The 19,921-nt window shown below is 55.1% G+C and overlaps 3 protein-coding genes across 4 annotated transcripts in view; 2 read left to right on the plus strand and 1 right to left on the minus strand.

Annotated features, from left to right (window-relative positions):
* Positions 1-3,882, plus strand: part of ZNF470 (zinc finger protein 470) — a 38,889-nt gene extending 35,007 nt beyond the window's left edge. For both annotated transcript variants that reach the window (XM_059383168.1, XM_059383167.1), the window contains one exon: positions 1,705-3,882. In XM_059383168.1, the coding sequence (XP_059239151.1) occupies positions 1,725-3,173 (1,449 nt within the window). In that variant the 5' untranslated portion in view covers positions 1,705-1,724 and the 3' untranslated portion in view covers positions 3,174-3,882. The remainder of the gene's footprint in view (positions 1-1,704) is intronic.
* The window catches only part of SMIM17 (small integral membrane protein 17), a 56,257-nt gene that overhangs the window by 15,593 nt on the left and 20,743 nt on the right, over positions 1-19,921 (plus strand). The window contains exons 3-4 of the mRNA XM_059383213.1: positions 9,391-9,514; positions 18,826-18,928. Coding sequence (XP_059239196.1) covers positions 9,471-9,514; positions 18,826-18,928 — 147 coding nt within the window. The 5' untranslated portion in view covers positions 9,391-9,470. The remainder of the gene's footprint in view (positions 1-9,390; positions 9,515-18,825; positions 18,929-19,921) is intronic.
* On the minus strand, positions 10,302-16,212 carry LOC132005713 (zinc finger protein 665-like). Its single transcript, XM_059383209.1, has 3 exons — positions 16,091-16,212; positions 12,584-12,719; positions 10,302-12,276 (listed from the first exon to the last, which is right to left on the minus strand). Exon 3 carries the CDS (start codon positions 11,652-11,654, stop codon positions 10,812-10,814), a length of 843 nt encoding a protein of 280 aa, XP_059239192.1. The 5' UTR covers positions 11,655-12,276; positions 12,584-12,719; positions 16,091-16,212; the 3' UTR covers positions 10,302-10,811.

The following is a 19,921-nucleotide window of genomic DNA, read 5'->3' on the forward strand; positions in this document are numbered from 1 at the left end:
TTTTTTGTTTGTGTGTTTTGTTTTTTAAATATTTTTAAGTGGTAAAACAGACCTAAACTTCAGCATTTTAACCATTTGGGTATGCAGCTCCATGGTGGTGAATATGTGCACACTGCTCTGCCACCGCCCCCATCCGTTCACAGAACTCTTTCATCTTGCAAAACTGAAATTCTGTCCCCGTTAACGTCCTCTCCACACTCCGTGCCCCAGCTCCTGGTGCCACGGTCTGCTTTCTGCATCTGGTGGGATGACTCCAGGGACCTCACAGGACAGGCTCGTGCGGTATGGAGCCTTCCGTGTCTGATTGACTGCTCTAAGGCTTTTGGGTGAGGCTCTCTTTTTTTTGTTGATTTTGGAGGGTCTGGGTTTCCCGAACCACAGATTCTGAAGGAGACATGCTAGGTTTGCAGTATCCAAGAGGGACACCAAGTAGGCTTTCATGTACTTGTCAGCAGAGCCCAGAGGAGGTCTGGGTGAGGTGCAGGTCTGGGAGGCATCAGCATACAGAAGATCTTGCAGTCCATATTCCCTTGGCCTGGCCCGGCCTGACTTAGGGGAGGGGTCTGGGATTCCAGCACTTGTGGGCTGGGTCGGGGTTTCGATGGGGCAGCAGGAATGGCTCTGTTTCACCTCTGATCTGGTTGCCTCGTAGGAAGGAGGGCCCCGTGGCCTTATCTTCATTTTTTTTTTTTAAGATTTTATTTATTTGACAGACAGAGATCACAAGTAGGCAGAGAGGCAGGCAGAGAGAGTGGGGTGGGGGGAAGCAGGCTCCCTGCTGAGCAGAGAGCCCAATGCGGGGCTCAATCCCAGGACCCTGGGATCATGACCTGAGCCGAAGGCAGAGGCTTTAACCCACTGAGCCACCCAGGCGCCCCTATTTTCATATTTTTTATGAAATTTTTTATGAGATTTTTGTGTAAGAGCTCATAGTTTTTAAATGTTGTGAATGAAGCCGTTAGATCCATGATACAGAATCTGGAGCTGGGGAGAGTCCTCTAGACTGGAAACAGAGATTTAGGAATGAACAGGATGCACATGGGAGGGGATTGGAGCCGCAGCATGGCCGGGACTAGCAGGCAGGGACAGATGTGCAGTGGCAAGAGGGTCTGGAAACAGCACCAAGGGACACCTGCTGCTCCGGGAATGGGCGGCGGCGGAGGGGTGAGGGGCATTGAGGGTACAGGGAAGGCTGGAGCCTGGCTGCTGGGGGGGACATGGAGGATAACCAGCATGTGCCATGCAGATGCCTGCTGGCATCTTACCATTTCTAGTAGGAGTGCTTGGGGAAGCCTGAGTGGTGGGGACAGTCAGGATGGAGCCCAGAAGCAGGGAGCCCAGGGCAGTGCCTCAGGGCTTGGGTCTGCAGGAGCCCGTGTTCTGCTCCATCCAAGCCAACCTGCCTCCTGTTGCTTCTCCTCAGACGTCTCTCTCGGAGCGCCCAGCTGCTGGACGTCCTTGTCATCACTCTCCGGAAGGGATCCTTCTTGTTCTCTCTGCTCCCATCAGGTCGCTTCTGCTTCTTTGAACCACCTTTGTCACCAGCTCATTGCCTCCCCTCCGATCAGCAGGGTGTCCTTTGCGTCTGCCTCCGAGCCCTGCTGTGTCTCTGACTTCCCGTACTTGTCAGTCTGGCTTTGGTTGGTCCCCTCCTCCCAGCATTGTTAACCCTGTGTGTTTCCTCTTCTCTTTCCCCTCCCCTAGACTTGGAGACTAGACCTGAAATGAAGGAGTCGGGGCCACAGGAGGATAGTGCGGAAGACAGACCGCCTGCTGGGGTGGTCACGGAGAGACCCCCGAGACATGGTGCTCGCGGTGTGGCCTCTGATGGAGTGTGGACGCAGGGCGAGCGGGTAGAGAGGCAGCTGGGAAGCACAGGGACCCGTCCGCAGCAGCCGGAGCTTTCCCTGGGGCTGCCCGCCCCGGGCCGGGAGTTTCAGGTCTTCACCCCGCAGAGCTCTGGGCCGGTCCCACCACGGTCGGAGGGCCCGAGGGAAGAGGGGACCCGGGCACTGGCCACGCTCGGGAAGACCTTCTCCGGGGACCCGGCCGTCAGCCTGCCAACCCAACTGGACGTGGACAGGAGGTCCTATGGCTGCAGTGCGTGCGGCAAGGCCTTCAGCCGGAGCTCGTCGCTAATGAAGCACCAGCGTATCCACACGGGCGAGAAGCCCTTTGAGTGTGACGCGTGTGGGAAGCACTTCATCGAGCGCTCGTCCCTCACCATCCACCAGCGCGTGCACACTGGGGAGAAGCCATTCACGTGTGGAGACTGTGGCAAGGCCTTCAGCCAGCGCATGAACCTCGTCGTGCACCAGCGCACGCACACGGGCGAGAAGCCCTACGTGTGTGCCGCATGTGGGAAGGCCTTCCGCAAGACGTCCTCGCTGGCGCAGCACGAGCGCGTGCACACCGGGGAGAAGCCGTACGCGTGCGGGGACTGCGGCAAGGCCTTCAGCCAGAACATGCACCTCCTCGTGCACCAGCGCACGCACACGGGCGAGAAGCCCTACGTGTGCGACGCGTGTGGCCGCGCCTTCAGCCAGAACATGCACCTGACTGAGCACCGGCGCACGCACACGGGCGAGCGGCCGTACGCGTGCAAGGAGTGCGGCAAGGCCTTCAACAAGAGCTCGTCCCTCACGCTGCACCGGCGCCGCCACACGGGCGAACGGCCGTACGCGTGTGGCGAGTGCGGCAAGGCCTTCAGCCAGAGCTCCTACCTGATCCAGCACCAGCGCTTCCACATCGGTGTGAAACCCTTCGAGTGCAGCGCGTGCGGCAAGGCCTTCAGCAAGAACTCGGCACTCACGCAGCACCGGCGCGTGCACACTGGTGAGAAGCCCTACGCCTGTGCCGTCTGCAGCAAGCACTTCACGGGCCGCTCGTCGCTGCTCGTGCACCAGATGGGCCACACGGGCGAGAAGCCGTTCGCATGCGGCGAGTGCGGCAAGGCCTTCAGCCAGAGCGCGTACCTCATCGAGCACCAGCGCATCCACACCGGCGAGAAGCCGTACCGTTGCAGCCAGTGTGGCAAGGCCTTCATCAAGAACTCCTCGCTCACGGTGCACCAGCGCATCCACACGGGCGAGAAGCCATACCAGTGCGGCGAGTGTGGCAAGGCCTTCAGCCGCAACACCAACCTCACGCGCCATCTGAGGATCCACACCTAGGGGGCGGCCTGGGGGTGCACCTTGTCCTGGGGCTTCCCTTCAGGGGCTTCCAAGTCCACTCCAGTGTGGGTAGGATCCATCAGACCCGCTGGCAGTGCGACAAGTCCTACAGGGTCGCCCACCACTGGCACCCCGGCTGAGAGGAGTCTCACCCCACCGGGGCCTTACGACTGGGGCCTCGTGGACAGCTCCCTCCCCACTGGGCACCTGCATGCCCACAGCAGAAAGGGTCTGATACATCCTCCGGGTCTGATACCCTGGGGGCCATGGTCAGGGCTGCTGTTGTGGCTGGAAACCCCCAGGAGCTCCAGGAACCTGGCATCAGGGTTCCAGGCTGTGGGAATGCATATAAGAGCTGGGACGAGGCATTTGGTGTCTCTGGGAGACACTCAGTAGGAAAGCAGGAGGGGCGGGGGGAGGTGGACTCAATAAGTGAATGTGGGGACATTTCTGGACCCTAGATCTGGTCCAGATGTCAGGTTGTCATCCTCCATGAAGTCCCTCCTGGGGTAGAAGCCAGAGGGCCCCTCTCTCCATCCGTTCCTGACCCACCATGCTAGACCCACCATGTCACCTGCCACTGACATGGCAAGCTGTCAATGGGTGAAAAAGGTGGTTTTCAGAGTCTGCAAATAACAGTAAGCACTTTGGATGCCAAAGTTTCTCAGTCTGTTAAATTTTTTTTTAAATAAAACTTTTCATTAAGAGAGACTGGTGTAATTTTAAACAGTTGTCAGGTGCAAAAGATATAGGCACCAGTGGTCCTGTTGAAATCTGCGTCAGTGCCTGTGGGAGACGAGAAGGTCAGGCAAACACCAGCAGGCCAAATATTCCGGTTTAAAGACTTAGCTTAGAAAGTTTGCATATCTGGGCACACACTCCGTTTTTATAGTGATTTTTGCAGTTAAATTTGAAGGCAGCTCCACTGGAGTTTCCTAAGGCTCGCCTGATGCTTTGTTTACACAGAGATACTGCCCCCATTCAGCCCCAGAGTCTCCTTTTTTGGAGCCTTTGATGCTGCCTTTCTTTTAACATTCGATGCTACTGGTTGCAAATGTCTAGGTGTTTCTTAAGTCAATGTCCACAAAGAGTAAACAGTTCATTTTAAGAGATCTTTTATATGTTTAAGCACTTTGTGTTGCGAGCAGGAAAAGCAGCAGCTCAAGAGTGCATAAGCAAGGTGGACGGTTTCTCGGATGGTTGTTTGGCAGCCAGGTGGGTATCAGGGTAGGCTTGTTCCAGACGTCAGGAGTGTTGCTCTGGTTCTCTGGCTTTCCCGTCCTATGCCAGCCTCATTGCAGGCGGCTTCCCTCATGGTTTTGTGGTGGTTTCCAGCACATTTTCTCAAGTCATGTCCTGGTGGAGACAGACCTGGTGCGGTGACACAAAGGCCCAAAGCTTCATTCTGTGGACTGAGCCACAAATAGTTGCCATGGCCAGTGAAGCACCCTGTGGGTATGGGTCTATATCTCGGTCTAGGTCTCTCCTTCCTCCCTGAAAGAGGCAGTGGCCCAGGGCCCGAGCTGCTGTGTGCCTGCCATGGCCGTGGGGTCATTCCATCCAGATCAGATTCCGGGGGAAGAGGGAGAACACAGAGAAGGCAGCCCTGTGGTGTCATGCCACAGGTGGGGGGGTGAATGGGGCTTAGAATTGCGTGGCTTCTCCGCCTTCCCTTGCCAGGCCAGTGCTCTCCCGGAACCAGTGCAGGGCAGGGAGTGGAGGGGTGAGGTGAGCGGCACCTCCCATTTCACTCTTTGCTGCCTGGTCCCTGAAGGTGGGCTTGGATGGGGGAACCTGAGGCCTGGGATGGATGGGCCGCAGCGGCCCTCATTCTACAGCAGTTCCTGTACACTGGGCGCGGTTCCCGAAGCCGAGGCTGGGGGTACAGCATGGAGCAGGATGAGCCTCCATTGGAGCTGATGTTCTCGTGCCTCCACAGCGGTGAGCGGGCAAGAGGTGCTGGGATACGAAGCCCGGCCGCGGAGGGGAGCCCGGTGGTGGTCGGAGGAGGTGAGCCAGCCGAGGCACGAGGCTGATGCAGGTTGGGTGGTCAGCGACACCCGACAGAGACCTGAAGACGCCAGGCGACCTTTAGCCAGGCGGCTGAGATCCCCATCCAAGGGCATGGAAGTGGGGATCAGAGGTTCAGCACCGATCCCCATGAGGGGATGGGAGCATGTTGTCAGGACAATTAGCCTGTGTGGAGCACTGGGCACATGCGCAGGACATGACACAAATGCTGTCCTTCTCACCATGTCATCCGGGCGCAGGTGGGGAAGCCGAGGCCCAGGGGGGCTCGAGGCTGGAGTGAGATCACACAGCCTGCACATGAGGGCACCAGGAGGAACAGGGGCCCGGAAGCCACACTACCGGGGTTCAAATCCAGGCTCTGCCCTTGCTTTGTGACTCTGGGCAAGTTTCTTAACCTCTGAACCTCTTTCCTCATTTGTAAAGTGGGGGTAATGGCAGTCCTTACCTGAAGCATTGTTGTGGGGAATAAATGAGGTGATGTGTGTAGCCTGCAGAACGCAGTGCTGTCAACTGAATGGTTTGTGTCCTCAAGGGGAGTGTTTTGTACTTGTTTGGTCCTGGCATGGAGCTCCTAAATCTCTTGGAATTTCATGGGTCATAGCGGTGTCTTTTGTTCTGATGAGGTGGGCCCCTGAAGGGTTGGTCACCAGAAACACCAAGTGCTGATTAGAAGCTTGGGATTTTCAGCCTGCCTACGCACCCCTTCTCTAGGAGGGGAGAGGGGCTGGAGTTAATGACTGGCCATGCCTGGGTCCGGGGGTGGGGGCAGCTCCACAGGGACAGAAGCTCCTGCACTGGGAACCTCCCAGACCTCGCCCTGTGCACCTCCTCCCCCAGCCGTGCATCTGTGTCCTGTCAGGTCCTTCATAAGAAACCAGGGACCTAGGGAGTAAGAGGTTTCTGAATTCTGTGAGCCCCTCTGACAAATTAGACCCAAGGATGAGGACTGAGAACCTCTGAGACACAGCCACTCAGGACAGGTTACAGTCTGGAGTTGGGAATGGCCTCTGAAACTGCACAGGGGGAGCCCCCACCCGTGGGATCGGGCGCTACCTCCAGGCAGACAGTTGAGCTGAGTTGTAGGACACCCAGCTGACTTGCTTGGGGTAGGAGAGCCCCTGCACATCTGGTACCCAGGAGAAGTGGGGTGTTTTTCTACTCAGACTTAATACATACATTTATACTTAAAAAAATACACAACATCAAACATTATACATATAACATACATATATAACGTATACATTGTATTATATAGTAATTACTATAATTGTTATATACATTATATATTTTATGTAATATATGTAAAATAAGATAATTTGGGGTATATATTTAAGATATATACAATGTTAGGGGCACCTGGCTGGCTCAGTGGGTTAAGCTTCTGCCTTTGGCTCAGGTCATGATCTCTGGGTCCTGGGATCGAGCCCCGCATCAGGCTCTCTGCTCCGCGGGGAGCCTGCTTCTCTGTCTACTTGTGATCTCTGTCTGTCACATAAATAAATAAAATCTTTAAAGAAAAAAAAGATATATACAATGTTTAAAAAAAAGAGCTACCCTAAGACCCAGCAATTGCTCTACCAGGGATTTACCCCAAAGATAAGAATGCAGTGATCCAAAGGGGCACCTGCACCCGAATGTTCATAGCAGCGATGTCCACAACAGCCAAACTGTGGGAGGAGCTGAGATGCCCTTCAACAGACAAATGGATAAAGATGTGGTCCATATATACAAGGGAATATTCTTCAGCCATCAGAAAGGACGGACACCCACCATTTGCATCAGCATGGAGGGGACTGGAGGAGATTATGCTAAGTGAAGTAAGTCAAGCAGAGAAGGTCAATGATCATATGGTTTCACTCATATGTGAAGCATAAGAAGCATAAGAAATAGGGAAGGGAGGGGAAAACCAAATGTGAAATCATCAAAGAGGGAGACGATGAGAGACTCTAAACTGGGAAACAAACTAAGGGTTGCTGGAGGGGAGGGGGTTGAGGAGGGGGTAACTGGGAGATGGGCATTAAGGAGGCATGCACTGTGATGAGCACTGGGGGTTATATGCGACTAACGAATTATTGAACTCTACATCTGAAACTAATGATGTCCTTACAGGTTGGCTAATTGAATTTAAATTAAAAAAAGAAAAAGACACAATGAGCTAATGATAGTATATGACATAAAATGCATGATATATGTAATAAAATATACACATATAATAAGATAAGACTTTTTTTTTTGGAGAACCCTGAACGACACAAGGGCCTGCCTTAAACATTGCCTTCCTGATTTCCCTGTTTGAAATTTGTAGCTCCATCCCCTGCTTCATGACCCTGACCCAGACTACAGCCTGCCTTAGTACTGATTTTACTTCTTTGTCACTGGAACGAGGGCAGAACTGTGGTCGGTTTTGCTCACTGTTGTTTCCCCAGGACTTGAAACAGGGCCTGGCACACAGTAGGCACTGGCTAAATGCTGAATGAATGAGTCGAGGGTAGCATCAACAAATGCCAGCCGGCTAGGTTGTGAATAAGCAAGGGAGCCTTCCCAAGCGCCAGTCCGTTCCGCTCCAGATGTAACGCAGTTTCTGGAAACCTGGATGCGGCCCGTGTCCCGTTGTCCCCCAGGAAGGAACAGGGGATCATCTCAGTGGACTGCAGGGCCTGTGGGGGCGGCCACAGTAGTCTGGTACCTGCCTGGGTGCTGAGGGCAGGCCAACAGAGGCTGGCGCGTGAGTGAGAGCCTGGTAGAGAAGGTTCTCGGCATGAGTGCTCTGGATAGGCTGGTCAGCTTTTGAAAAACTACTTACGGACAAGTTGTTCCCTAGCTTGTTCCTAGAGCTCTGGGAGGGGCAGTCTCTCTGGCGCCAGCAAGGCCCCGAGAGGGCAAAGTGGCAGAAAATGAAAGGCGTGGTGGCTCTGTCATCGCCCTAGCCAGAGCCAGTCTCCCCCACTCAGTCTCAGTGGGGATGGCCTCTGGCCAAGTGTGGCCCTCCGACGTCCAGCCAGAGGGACGTAGCCCTTCTGCTCTACCTGCATAGACACTGCCCTACTGCTGGGGACCTCGCCAGAACCTCAGGGACCCCACATGCCTGCCCTAGAATATGGGGAAGGGGTCTTGGGGTCAGCCAGCTCCCCTCACAGTCCCAATTCCTGGGCTGGGAGTGGTCAGACTGGGGGCCTCAGAGATTGGGGAGAAGGAGGCTAGTCCTGCAGAAGCCCAGAGCGGCGGTGGCGAGGAATCTCTTGGAATCTTTGGAATTACAGAACAATCCTTTCTCACGTCACAGACTAATCACTGCACCCACCCAACCCCGCTGCGAACCCCAACACGCTGGATGGAATTCCTGTGAACTTGTAAAGTGCTCTGAGTGAAGCGGGAGTATCATCCGGTACAAACCTCACCCACAACCTGAATATTTTCATATTTTATTATTGATAATCATTGTACTCTATTTTGTCCATAATAAGTAGTATTAAGTATATACAAATAATATGATATAATTATGCTCTATTATCAATAATAAAATATTTATTAAGAAATAACTAGTATCTGGCATACTACTAATTATCCCACTTTTCCAGAGGGGAAACGGAGGCTTAGGGGACCAATACTTTGCTTGAGATCAGGGAGCAGAAAAGACAGACGTTTCATGTGCAGTGTTGCTGTTTTCTAAATGGTACCCAGTTTCCATATTTATTTAAGAAATGCTCTTCGGGCCAGAGCTGGACAGGCCACACCAACTACGTCCGGGGGTAAGAACTGCCCCAGGCCCTAGGCCTGTAGCCTGTGCGGTGTGGGTTGGGAGTGCGATCAGGGCAGCTGCGGGGTCAGTGGACCCCGGGTTCCGCTGCTGGTCCCCACATTTACTGGGTGCTGAGTGCTGAGCTCCCCTGGTGTCTCCTTGTCTGTCAGACAGGGCTGGTGCCTGACCTCCCATCTGGGCAGAGGTGACGGGTGAGGTCACGGACCTGGGTCAGCATGCACTGAACATAGCAAGCAACCCCAAAGGCCCGGGACATTGTTCCTTGCAGCCAGTTAGGAGGAGGAAGGACTCCATGGGGGTTCCCTCCACCATCTCGCACCGCTATTGGAGATACCCCGGGGCTGGGGATCCAGGGGACAGGTAAGGGAAGGGCAAGTGGCAAAGGCTCAGCCATTTCTGAACACATCCATGTCTCACTTTCTACAGGTGAAGGTGGCCCATGTCCCCCACCCTGGGTGCCAGTGGGAAAGGCGGTCTCTGACTCCCCAGACCAACTCCACACCGTGATGCAAAGGTTGCTGGCCTTCCGTGCCACCCACACAAAGCACAGGTGGGTTGTAGACATCCGCTACGGCTATAAAAGGTCAAGCCTCTAGCCATTTGAGGATGTCATAGATTGAATATGTTCCCCCAGATTTATATGTTGAAATCGCAATGCCCAGTAACTTCAAAATGTGACTGTATTTGGAGATGGGGCTTTAAAGGGATCACTGTGGATAAATGAGGTCGTATGTGTGGGCCCCCATCCTATGGCTGGTGTCCTCATGAGGAGAGAGACATACCAGGGGCTCACACAGGGCTTGCCATCTGCAAGCCTAGGAGAGAAGCCACAGGAGAAACCAACCCTGCAGACACCTCGAGCTCAGAATTTGGCCTCCGGGGCCATGGGAAGACAGATTTCTGTGGTGCTTTGCCATGGTGGCAGGAGCAAACCAATGCAGTGAATTGGGGAGGGGGGCCTACAAAAAGCTCCCCCTGGGCCAATGTCCCTCACCTGAGATGCCCTGAAACACCAGATCCTGCTGCAGCCACGCAGCCACCCAACAGGGAATCACATTTATTCTATTCTGGATTAAGTGCCAGGTACAGAAAGCTGCTGGGATTCCGGACCAAGGACAGTGGCTGGTCTGGCCCACAGGGAGGCCTAGAGATGACAGAATGGAGCCATCCCATCTCAGAATCCCACCACCTGATGTGGAGCAGCCCACCCAGAGAGGACCAGGGCAGGAGACCCAGTGACCAAGCAGGGACCTTACCCTAGCACAGTGAAACAGAGCCCAGAGTTCCTACAGATAACTCTTGGTTGATGGCTAGGGGCTGGTGAACTTTTTGTGAAGGCCCAGATGGGAAATATTTTACCCTCTGTGGGTCATAGGAGCTCTCTCACACTCCTTTCATTTGATTTTACGACTCTTCCAAAGGTAAAACCCATTCTTGCTTTGCCAGCTCTGCAAGAGCATGTCTGGCTCTGTGGGTTGTGGTTTCTCAGCCCCTGGTCTGATCTGCTCCCCGGTACTGGCAAATTCAAGACAGTGACAGCAGAGCATGACCCCAATGTGCACCCTGTGTGGGGGCTCAGTTTGAACACCCACGAAGCAGGCCCTGCTGTCATTACCTTTACTGGAGTCTCAGGAAGTTGCCACCAGCCTCACAGGCATCTCTTGAGGTCCCCGAGTCTCAAGTTTCAGCATTATGGCTGAAACTTGGGACACTAGGCTGGTCACTGGAGGCTCCGTTGTTGGTGGCTCGGTTGTTGGTTACCTGGGAGGAGGGCCTGCTCCCTGAGCTGGGTCAGCGCGGGCGCCCCCTCCCGGCCACGTGGGGTTTCTGGTGGCAGGTGAGATTCCCTATGCGCCTGAAGGCCTTCCCCTTGGGCAGCTTTCGCAGGGCTCTCCCAGGTGTGGAATCCCTGGTGCCCGGTCAGCGTGGGCCGGTGGCCGAAGGCCTTGCCCCACTGCGCGCACTGACAGGGCTTCTTGCCGATGTGGACCCTGCCGTGCTGACCGGGGTGGACTTGCCCACACGCCGCACTGGAAGGGCCTCTTGTCGCTGTGGATGGCCGTCGCTGGAACAGGAATGACACCTTCCGGGAGCTGCGCCCGCACTGGCCCAGCGGTGCGGCTTCTCGCCGGCGTGGATCTGTAGGTGGTAGAGAGGGGCGCCTTCTGGCTGAAGACCTTGCCGCACTCCTGGCCCGGGAAGGGCCGCTCACCGATGTGTGCGCTGCTGGACGGCCAGGTAGGCCTCTGGCTGTAGGACCTGCCGCAGGCGCTGCACTGGGCCGGCCTGTCGCCGGGGTGGCTGCGCGGGTGCTCGGCGAGCTGCATGTTCTGGCTAAAGGCCTTGCCGCGTAGGCGCAGCGTGAGGGCCTCTCGCCGGGGTGGAATTTCTCGCGCAGGATGAGCGCGGATGACTTGGTGAAGCGCCCTCCGCACCGCCGGCACCGGTATGGCTTCTCGTCCGTGTGCTTCTGCTGCTCCGCCAGCGTCGGGCTCTGTGCCCCCTCTTGGCGCTCTCGGGGCACCCACAGGCCGCTCGCCCGTGTGCGTGCGGTGATGGTGGGCCAGGCCGGACTTCTCGTGGAAGGCCTTCCCGCACGCCCGGTATGTGTGGGGCCGGCGCCCGTGGGGGCCCGCGGGTGCCCGAGCAGGGACAAGCGTTTGCTGAAGCGCCTGCCGCACACGTGGCATGCGAACGGCTTCTCCGCGGTGTGGAGGCGCTGGTGGTCCACCAGCTTGGTGATGAGCGTGAAGGCCTTGCCGCAGTCGCTGCACGGGTAGGGCCGCTCCCCGTGTGCGTGCGCTGGTGCCCGATCAGCTGCATGTTCTGCACGAAGGCGCGGCGGTAGGGCGGCTCGCCGGTGTGTGCGCGCCGGTGCGCAGCCAGCGTGGTGTCCGGTGGAAGCGTCGCCCGCACTCGCCACACACGAAGGGCTCGTCCAGGGCGTGCGCCAGCTGGGCCCGCTGCGCGAAGGCCTCCCCGCGCTCCCCGCACGCGCAGGGCTCCTAACCGCCGTCGGGGGCACTCCGGGCACCCTCGTGGTCGGGCTTACGCGGCTCACAGCGGTGGGGGCCCCTGCCTTCTGGGACTCCTGACTGGGCGGAGATGGGCTGATGCTCCGCTGGGGCCCTTCCTGGAGGCCCCTCGGCCTCTTCCGGTGCCGAGTGCCAGAGGCGGCTCCCTCCCAGCTCTTCCAGGGCCAGTCCAGACGATGCTTTGGGGGGGAATGGCTTCCTCTGGGCCGTCCCTGTTAGGCCTGGATCTGAAGGAGCTGGAACACATGCTCGTCACCCACGTGGCCTTCTTCCAGAGCTAGGAGAGCCAAGAGAAACCCCCTCAAGCACTTGCAGAGGGTTCTAGGATAAGGCCTGATGGCTGGCGGCAGGGGACTGATGTTTGTGCCCCCAACCCTCCATTCAGATGTTGAAATTCTAAACCCCAGGTGATAATGTTAGAAGGTGGGGCCTTGAGAAGGTGAGTAGGTTAGGAGGGCTGAGTGCCCTCCCAGAAGGGTCCCCAGACAGATCCCTCCCCCCTGCCTCCCTGCAAGGACACAAAGAGAAGTAAGTCACTGGTGGTGAACCAGAAAGAGGGACCTTCCCACAATGGTTGTTCTTACCTAGTGAGCGTAGGTTCTGGAAAATCTCCAGCATCACATCTCTGTACAGGTCCCTCTGAGCTGGCTCCAGCTGCTGCCACTCCTGGGTGAAGGTCACCGATTCCTGCAGCCACAAAGTCATCTGATCCACCCAGGCCTGTGGGGGCGGTGGGACAGGGAGCTGGCTTCAGTGGGTCGTCCCTGGGAGGACCCCCTACACACCAACACAGTGCAGGGGGCACATAGTAGGTACTCAAGAAACATCAGGTGAGATTATGATGCCCATTATTGTCACAGGGCTGGAGTTTGAGGCCAAGTCTCTGGGTTTGTTGATTCTTTATGAGGACACACAGGATTCCAAGTCATACTTGTGACTACCCTGCCCCAGGTGCTAGGGAGTTGGGCTGTGGAGGGGACTCAGGCAGGCAGGGGCTCAGTCGACTCTGTCCCCCCTCGAGAAGGAGGGCGAGGGCACAACACGACTTACCAGGGCCTTGTTGGCCAGCAGCTGAGTAGCCATCCATTCACTGCCCACAGTGACAGGGGCCTGGTGGCTGAGTCTGGGGGCTGATGGGGTGAGGTGGAGGGAGAGAAAGAGGGAGGACAGTGGGGAGCCAGGCCCAGCGCTGCTCTATAAACACATGCACACACCCTGCCCCCCTTTTCTCATGGGGGGATGAGAAACATTTCTCAGGGGATGCTCAGAGAAACACACAGACACATGGCAACCACAGCGCAGGGGCTCACACTCTCCAGACCCCTGCAGTGTGGCAGAAGTGGGCAATGGAGACATGCCTCCAGGCAGGCTCAGACCCAGGCCCGCTCTGCCTACGCACCCTACCACCCCTGACCCGGCTCCTGGGGCACTTTCCTCCAGTGTTGGTGTCTAATGATACACGAGTACCGCAGTACAAAACATGGTATATCGTGGTATCAACTGGAGACTGTATCTACGTGTAAAACGTGTACTCGATACACACAGTACTAGATACTAGACATGCAGGCCTATACACACTTACTGTCTCTCTCTCTACACCACGTTTACTAGTATAGAAGGTACACACATGCTCTAAAGAACAGAGTAAATGCCACAGATACACATACAAAACATATATATGAACGGGTACACATGGCCTGTATGTGAGGGGTGTAGAGAAGTACTGAATGTCACATGTACTGTACACATGGTCAGTCACACACTAGACCACATCTACCTGTGTATGTGTGACCGTTTTATCTGTGTGCTGGGGTACCAGATGCCACGGAGACCTGTAATGGCAACAGAATCCCACACACTAAACACTATATATGCGTGGGTGAGATATGTGTAAACTGATGACACGTGCCATTGTTCTGAATACCATGTGCACCATATGTATACGTGTGCATGTAAACAGTCCACATACAGTACCCATGAACAAACAGGTACAGGAGGTGTGCAAACGCTACCATATGTATTCACAAGCACGGTGTATACATGTGCGTACACTAGATACTGTATATATGGTTATGTAAGGTGTATAAGTACGCACACATGAAATACCATAATTACACTAATATACATGTGTATGCCACTAAATTCTGTATTTCAATGACTCCAACATACCATACGCTGAAAGAAGGCATGCTTTTATCTAAGGCGGGAAAATCTGCCAATTAAACTGAATTGCTCTCCTTCTGCTCACACTGAAACGACCCAGAACACAAGCTCTACAGCTGTCTGGCTTCCCCCACTGGAAGCGACCCAGAACACAAGCTCTACAGCTGTCTGGCTTCCCCACTGGCCTGGCACACCCCATGTTGGAGATCTCTGTCCTGACACAGCGCAGCCCCCAGGGCCAGGCTGCCCTGCCTGCCCCTCCCTAGCGGGGTGCCAGGGCAGGTAACTGTTTCCTCATCTGGAAGGTGAGGGACCGAAGACCCCTGCTTTGTAGGGTTATTGTGAAGTGGTACCTGCACAGGGCTTAAGTGTGGTTATTGCACTAACTCCCCCACCCCTGTTGGGGTGAGGGGGCTTTTCATTTTGTGCCTCAGTTTTCACATGTGCAAATGGGGGGAAATCCTTGTGCGAAGGACACGGGGCTCCTGTAGGGTTCAAGGAGAGGACAGGGTGTCTCTCCGGTTTCCGCAGGCATCCGCGGCAGCATCGCCCCGGGAGTTCCAGAAGCCCCCGAGGCCTGACCCGGCGAGTTTGAGCCTGTCTTCCCCAGGCAGCCCCGGGGGTCTGCACCTTCGACAGCCCCGGGTGTCACAGGGCTGGAGTTTGAGGCCAGGTCCCTGGGTTTGCTGATTCTTTATGAGGACACACAGGACTCAAAGTCATATTTGTGGCTGCCCTGCCCCAGGTGCTAGGGAGAGGCCCCGTGGAGGGGACTCAGACGGGTAGGGGCTCAATCGACCCTGTCCACCCGGCGCGGGCACCGTGGGAGAGCAGCCCACGGTCCGTGAGGCGCTGACTCAGGCGCGGAGCTCCACGCCCGGCACACGGCTAGGGGATGCTCCGAAACTGCTGGTGGCAGCGCTGCCGTTACTATTACCTAAATAACAGCGACGAGAGCAGCTCCAACGGATGGAGCTCCGAGTGCCACCCCGGCACAGGTGCTGTCCACACCCGCTGTCCGGGCGGGGATACCGAGGCACGGAGGGGCAGGGCTCACAGCCCCTTCTGGGCCCCTCCCGCGATCCCGGGTGCGTGATCCTCCCCACAACGAGAACCTGGCGGACAACCCCGGCGGGCGGCGCGGACCAACCCCGCCGTGGGTCCGGGTGAGCACACGGTGTGCGCCTCCGCGCCTCGCCGCTCCCGTCCCGCCCCGCTCCGCGCTCCCAGACGCCTCCGCGTGGGAGGAGACCGAGGCGAGGAGGAGGGAGCAGTTGGGGATGGGAATGGGGGAGGAGTTGGACGGAGCTGAGGGGAGAAATGGAGGGAAGGCTTGGAGGAAGGAGGGTGGAAGGGAGGAGGATAAGAAGGGAAAGACGGGAGGGGCTTGGAGGAGGGAGGGCAAGAGGGAAGAAGACTGGGAGGGTAGGCGGGGAGGGGCTTGGATGCGGGAGTGGGGAGAAATGGGGGTGGGGAAGAGCTTGGAGAGAGGAGAAGAAGGGAGGGGCTCTGAGAGAGGGGAGGAGGCAGGAGGATAGGCCGGGGAGGCAGGCTGGGCTTGGGTGGAGGAGTTGGGAGTAGAGGGGAAGGGCTTGGGAGGAGGAGGGAGGGGTAAAAGGGGGGGGCAAGCGGGAGGAAGTGGGAAGAGAGGACGAGGAGGGAAGAGGGGAAGAGGCACGGAGGGGCCGTGGGAAAGGGGGCTGGGAGGGGGGGATAAGGGAAAGGAGCGGGGTGGGGAAGCGGTGGGGGGAGAGGGTAAGAGGAGGGTGGGGAAAGAAGAGGGGAAGGAAGGGGAACAGCCTCCGCAGTACGGAAAAGAACGAAGAGGTGATGCGTTCGAACCGGGTGGGTGCAGCCTCTCTGGCCCCTGGTGCTCCTGCGCTCCGACCCCGACCTGTGTGGTTGTACCTGAGCCTCGGTTTTCTCACCTGCAGGGAGACTGCGAGGAAGGAGACCTGCTGTAGGGTTGCTCTGTGGGTTGTACGCGTTCGTTCCCGCAGCGTTCCCGGAGGGCGCCCCGTAGAGGACCCCCCCCCCCCAGCGGCGCGGTCCGGCAGACCCACGCGCGCTCGCGGAAAGGTTCTGCATCCGCCCCGCCCGGCGCGGCGGCCACTGGCCGCAGGTGGCTTTGAGCTCTTGAAATGTGGCCAGTGCGGCCGCGGCACTGAATTTGCGGTTGTGTCGTATTTTAATTAACTTACGGTGTCGTGGTTCTGCGTGGCTACCGGCTCCTGCTTTCAACGGGGCAGCCCTAACGTCTTAGGTCTGTCTCTTCACTGTATGGGCCGAGCTTCTCTTGCACTTGTACGAGTGGGGCGGCCTCCTTCAAACCGCACAGCGCAAGACGGACAACAGCAATTCGCGCTCTGGAGCCCTTGGTGTGGACTAACCCACTGGCGCCTCACCACGTGTGTCTCGGGTGCCTCTTGCTGTGTGTCTGGATGACTTTACTACTACTACCGCTTACTGAGAGCGTACTGTGTGTCCGGCCCCCGGAGAGACTCCGGACACCCCTGTAATGTCCTTTAACTGCAGGAGGAGGCTTAAGTGTAATGAATTTGGGAAAGGCCAGAGGGCAGGGTCAGCAAGAAGGGGACGGCATGCGGTTGTGTTTTTGTCTTTACTTGGTTCTAAGCTAGAAAATCCTGGAACTCACGGAGAACGGATGGGCAGAGCCAAGGTCACCCGCCCAAGGAGCGCCCCCCACTCCACCACACCGTCCCACACTACCTCTTCCGAGGAACTGGGGCTGGGTTTTTTTTTTTTTTTCTTTTCTTTTGTTTTCCATTGCTCCTTTCTCTTTTCTGCCCCCTGCCTGCCTTTCCATTTTCCTTTAAATTTTTCTCATTTTGGATATTAAAAACGGCACATCTTTTTTATTTTTTATTTTTTTCCAGCACCTGCTATCAAGAGTCTGTTTTCCTAGTCCTTGAATCTGCGCTGTCTGGATATCTTGCTTTGACCAACAGAATGTGGGAGAAATGATGCCGTAGGATTTTGTAAGTTAGATCTTTCGGTTATGGGTTTGCTCCCCCACGCCACCAAGCAGGTCTCTGACACTGGCTGGGTGTTGGAGGCCCTGACCACCTAAAGGAGGTGTCCGTTTGAAATAGCTAACTGGTACCTCCCAAAGTGATTTCTCTGTTGGCTCTCTCACCGCTGATGTCTCAGAACACCTCTTTTAATTACTGCCACCCCCCCCCCCCATCATGGGCAGCAGCTGGCTGTGAGCTCCTGAATTTTGAGATCTTAAATAACATGGGAGAAGGTCAAAGTGTGTGTGGGGGGGAGTGGTGAAGACTGCTCATTGTCCTCCAGTATCTCGCCTCGACTGTGCTAGAACCCCTAAGTTTGAGCGGCATTTCCCAAGCTCCCTTGCAGCTAGGTGTGGCCTTGCAACTAGGTTCTGTCCCTGGAAAGTCTGGTGGCCCCAGGTGAGTGCTGTCAGGCAGTGAGTGTACTGCTGCATTCAGACTCTCGCCTTGCCACTCCTTCATTAAAGAACTTTGGGAAAGTGACTTAAATTCTCTACAGCTTAGTTTTTTCATCTGTACGGTAGGGAGAAGGGATAGCATCTACCTTACATGGTTGTTGTGAAGGACAGAGTCTAGCGGTGGAGCATTTAGAGCAGTTCTTGGCAAGTAGACTCTTTTCCGTGTGGTCATTATCATTATAATACTTTTATTATCACCTCCTAAGGTTGATGTGAAGTTTAAGGACAACCCTGTTCCATGCGTGTTAGCAGAACAAGTCTCCCTACTGTCTATTGGTCTCCCAAGACCAGGGAGAGATACTGGGAGTACCCCCACTCACCAACACGCCCCCCCCCAGCATGGCCACTCCCTGGGGTGGAGTGGATTTTCCATTTCCTTCATCATGGATACTCATCCGCCCTGTAAATATTTCCCAAAGCATCAACATTCATAGGAGGAATCTTTCTTTTGCCCAAGTTTCTTTAAAGCCTGCCTACGGGGATGCGGTGTTTATTATAGGTGATCACCTGCTTCCCAGAGAGGGTGAGAGGTGGGAGAGAAGTGGAGGGGAAGGAGAGGCAGGTGTGAAGCTGGCATTTTTTCCACTGTCGAATTTAATGTTGCACAGGGAGGTTGGTGTGAGCAGAGGTGTATGGAAAGGAGGAGGAGATACTTGGGTCAGGAAGGAGGCTGAGTGGTTTTTTTTCTTCTTTCCCCTTTAGCAGTGGGAGAGTGGCCATCTAAGAAATAAGGTGGATGCGTAATATAGGAAAATACTTTGATTTCCTGCATCTGCTGATAAGCAGGAACCTCAAGGGACAAGAGACTTTGGGGTGAGCAGGGAGTCATTATTTCCAGAAATATCTGAGCTCCTCCTCTGTGCCAGACCCGTTCTAGGAGCAGGGAGTCCTGCAGTGAGCAAACAAGGCCCTCGTCTTATGAGGCCAGGAGTGCTAATTTCTGAGTGTGGTCGGAGGTAATGAGGGGGAGCGTGAAGGGAGGCTGCTTCGGCTTTGGAGTCAGGGAGGATCTCTCTGAGATGGTGACTTAGAGCAGAGCCCTGAGGAGCAAATATACACAGTTAACAGCACGATGTCTGTACAGGTTATTAATCTATTGAGACGCTCCTGTGAAAGCTGGTGAGGAGTTGACGGGAGTGCCTGACCCAGCTGCCTTGTCCTGTCCTACAGGTCACCGAAAGGGTGCTGGCTGTCTGTGACTAAAATACTGGCTCCTACTGCTGTGCAGGTTGCTGATTTACTGAAATTCTTCAGTGGGAGAGACAGAACAAAGGTACTTACCCCATCTTACCTGAAACTGAGACCCTCATAGTTCTGTTCAAAAAGTAACAATGAAATTATACGAGCCACAAGGATAGTCTAGAAAATAAGTCAGCATGCCTCCCGTGCATTGACCACTCAGATTTCTTTTTTCTTTTTAATATGTAGGGACATGACTTTTATTTTATTTTATTTTATCTTAAAAAGTGGTTTTTTGGGGCGCCTGGGTGGCTCAGTGGGTTAAGCCTCTGCCTTTGGCTCAGGTCATGATCTCAGGGTCCTGGAATCGAGCCCTGCATGGAGCTCTCTGCTGAGCAGGGAGCCTGCTACCCCCTCTCCTTTTGCCTGCTGCTCTGCCTACTTGTGGTCTCTATCTGTCAAATAAATAAGTAAAGTCTTAAAAAACGGGGGTTTAAAAAATATTATTTATTTTTAGAGAGAAAGTGAGCAAGCAGGGTGGAGTGGCAGAGAGAGAGGGAGAGAGTCCTAAGCAGACTCTGGGCTGAGTGCAAAGCCCGACTTAAAAAGTAGTTTTAAGCCACCATACCTCTCATGTCGACATTGTGTCCCATTCTTTTTTCATTTTATCTTAGTTCTTTAAGTTTACCTACTTTTTAAAAAATTTATTTTTTATTTACTTTCAGCATAACTATTCATTATTTTTGCACCACACCCAGTGCTCCATACAATCCATACCCTGTATAATACCCACCACCTGGTTCCCCCAACCTCTCACCACCACCCCCCGCCACTTCAAACCCCTCAGATTGTTTTTCAGAGTCCATAGTCTCTCACGGGTCACCTCCCCTTCCAATTTCCCCCAACTCCCTTCTCCTCTCTAACTCCCCATGTCCTCCATGCTATTTGTTATGCTCCACAAATAAGCAAAACCATATGATAATTGACTCTCTCTGCTTGACTTATTTCACTCAGCATAATCTCTTCCAGTCCCATCCATGTTGCTACAAAAGTTGGGTATTCGTCCTTTCTGATGGAGGCATAATAC

Source organism: Mustela nigripes, chromosome 17 (genome assembly GCF_022355385.1).
Source record: "Mustela nigripes isolate SB6536 chromosome 17, MUSNIG.SB6536, whole genome shotgun sequence".
In the NCBI taxonomy this organism is placed as follows: domain Eukaryota; kingdom Metazoa; phylum Chordata; class Mammalia; order Carnivora; family Mustelidae; genus Mustela; species Mustela nigripes.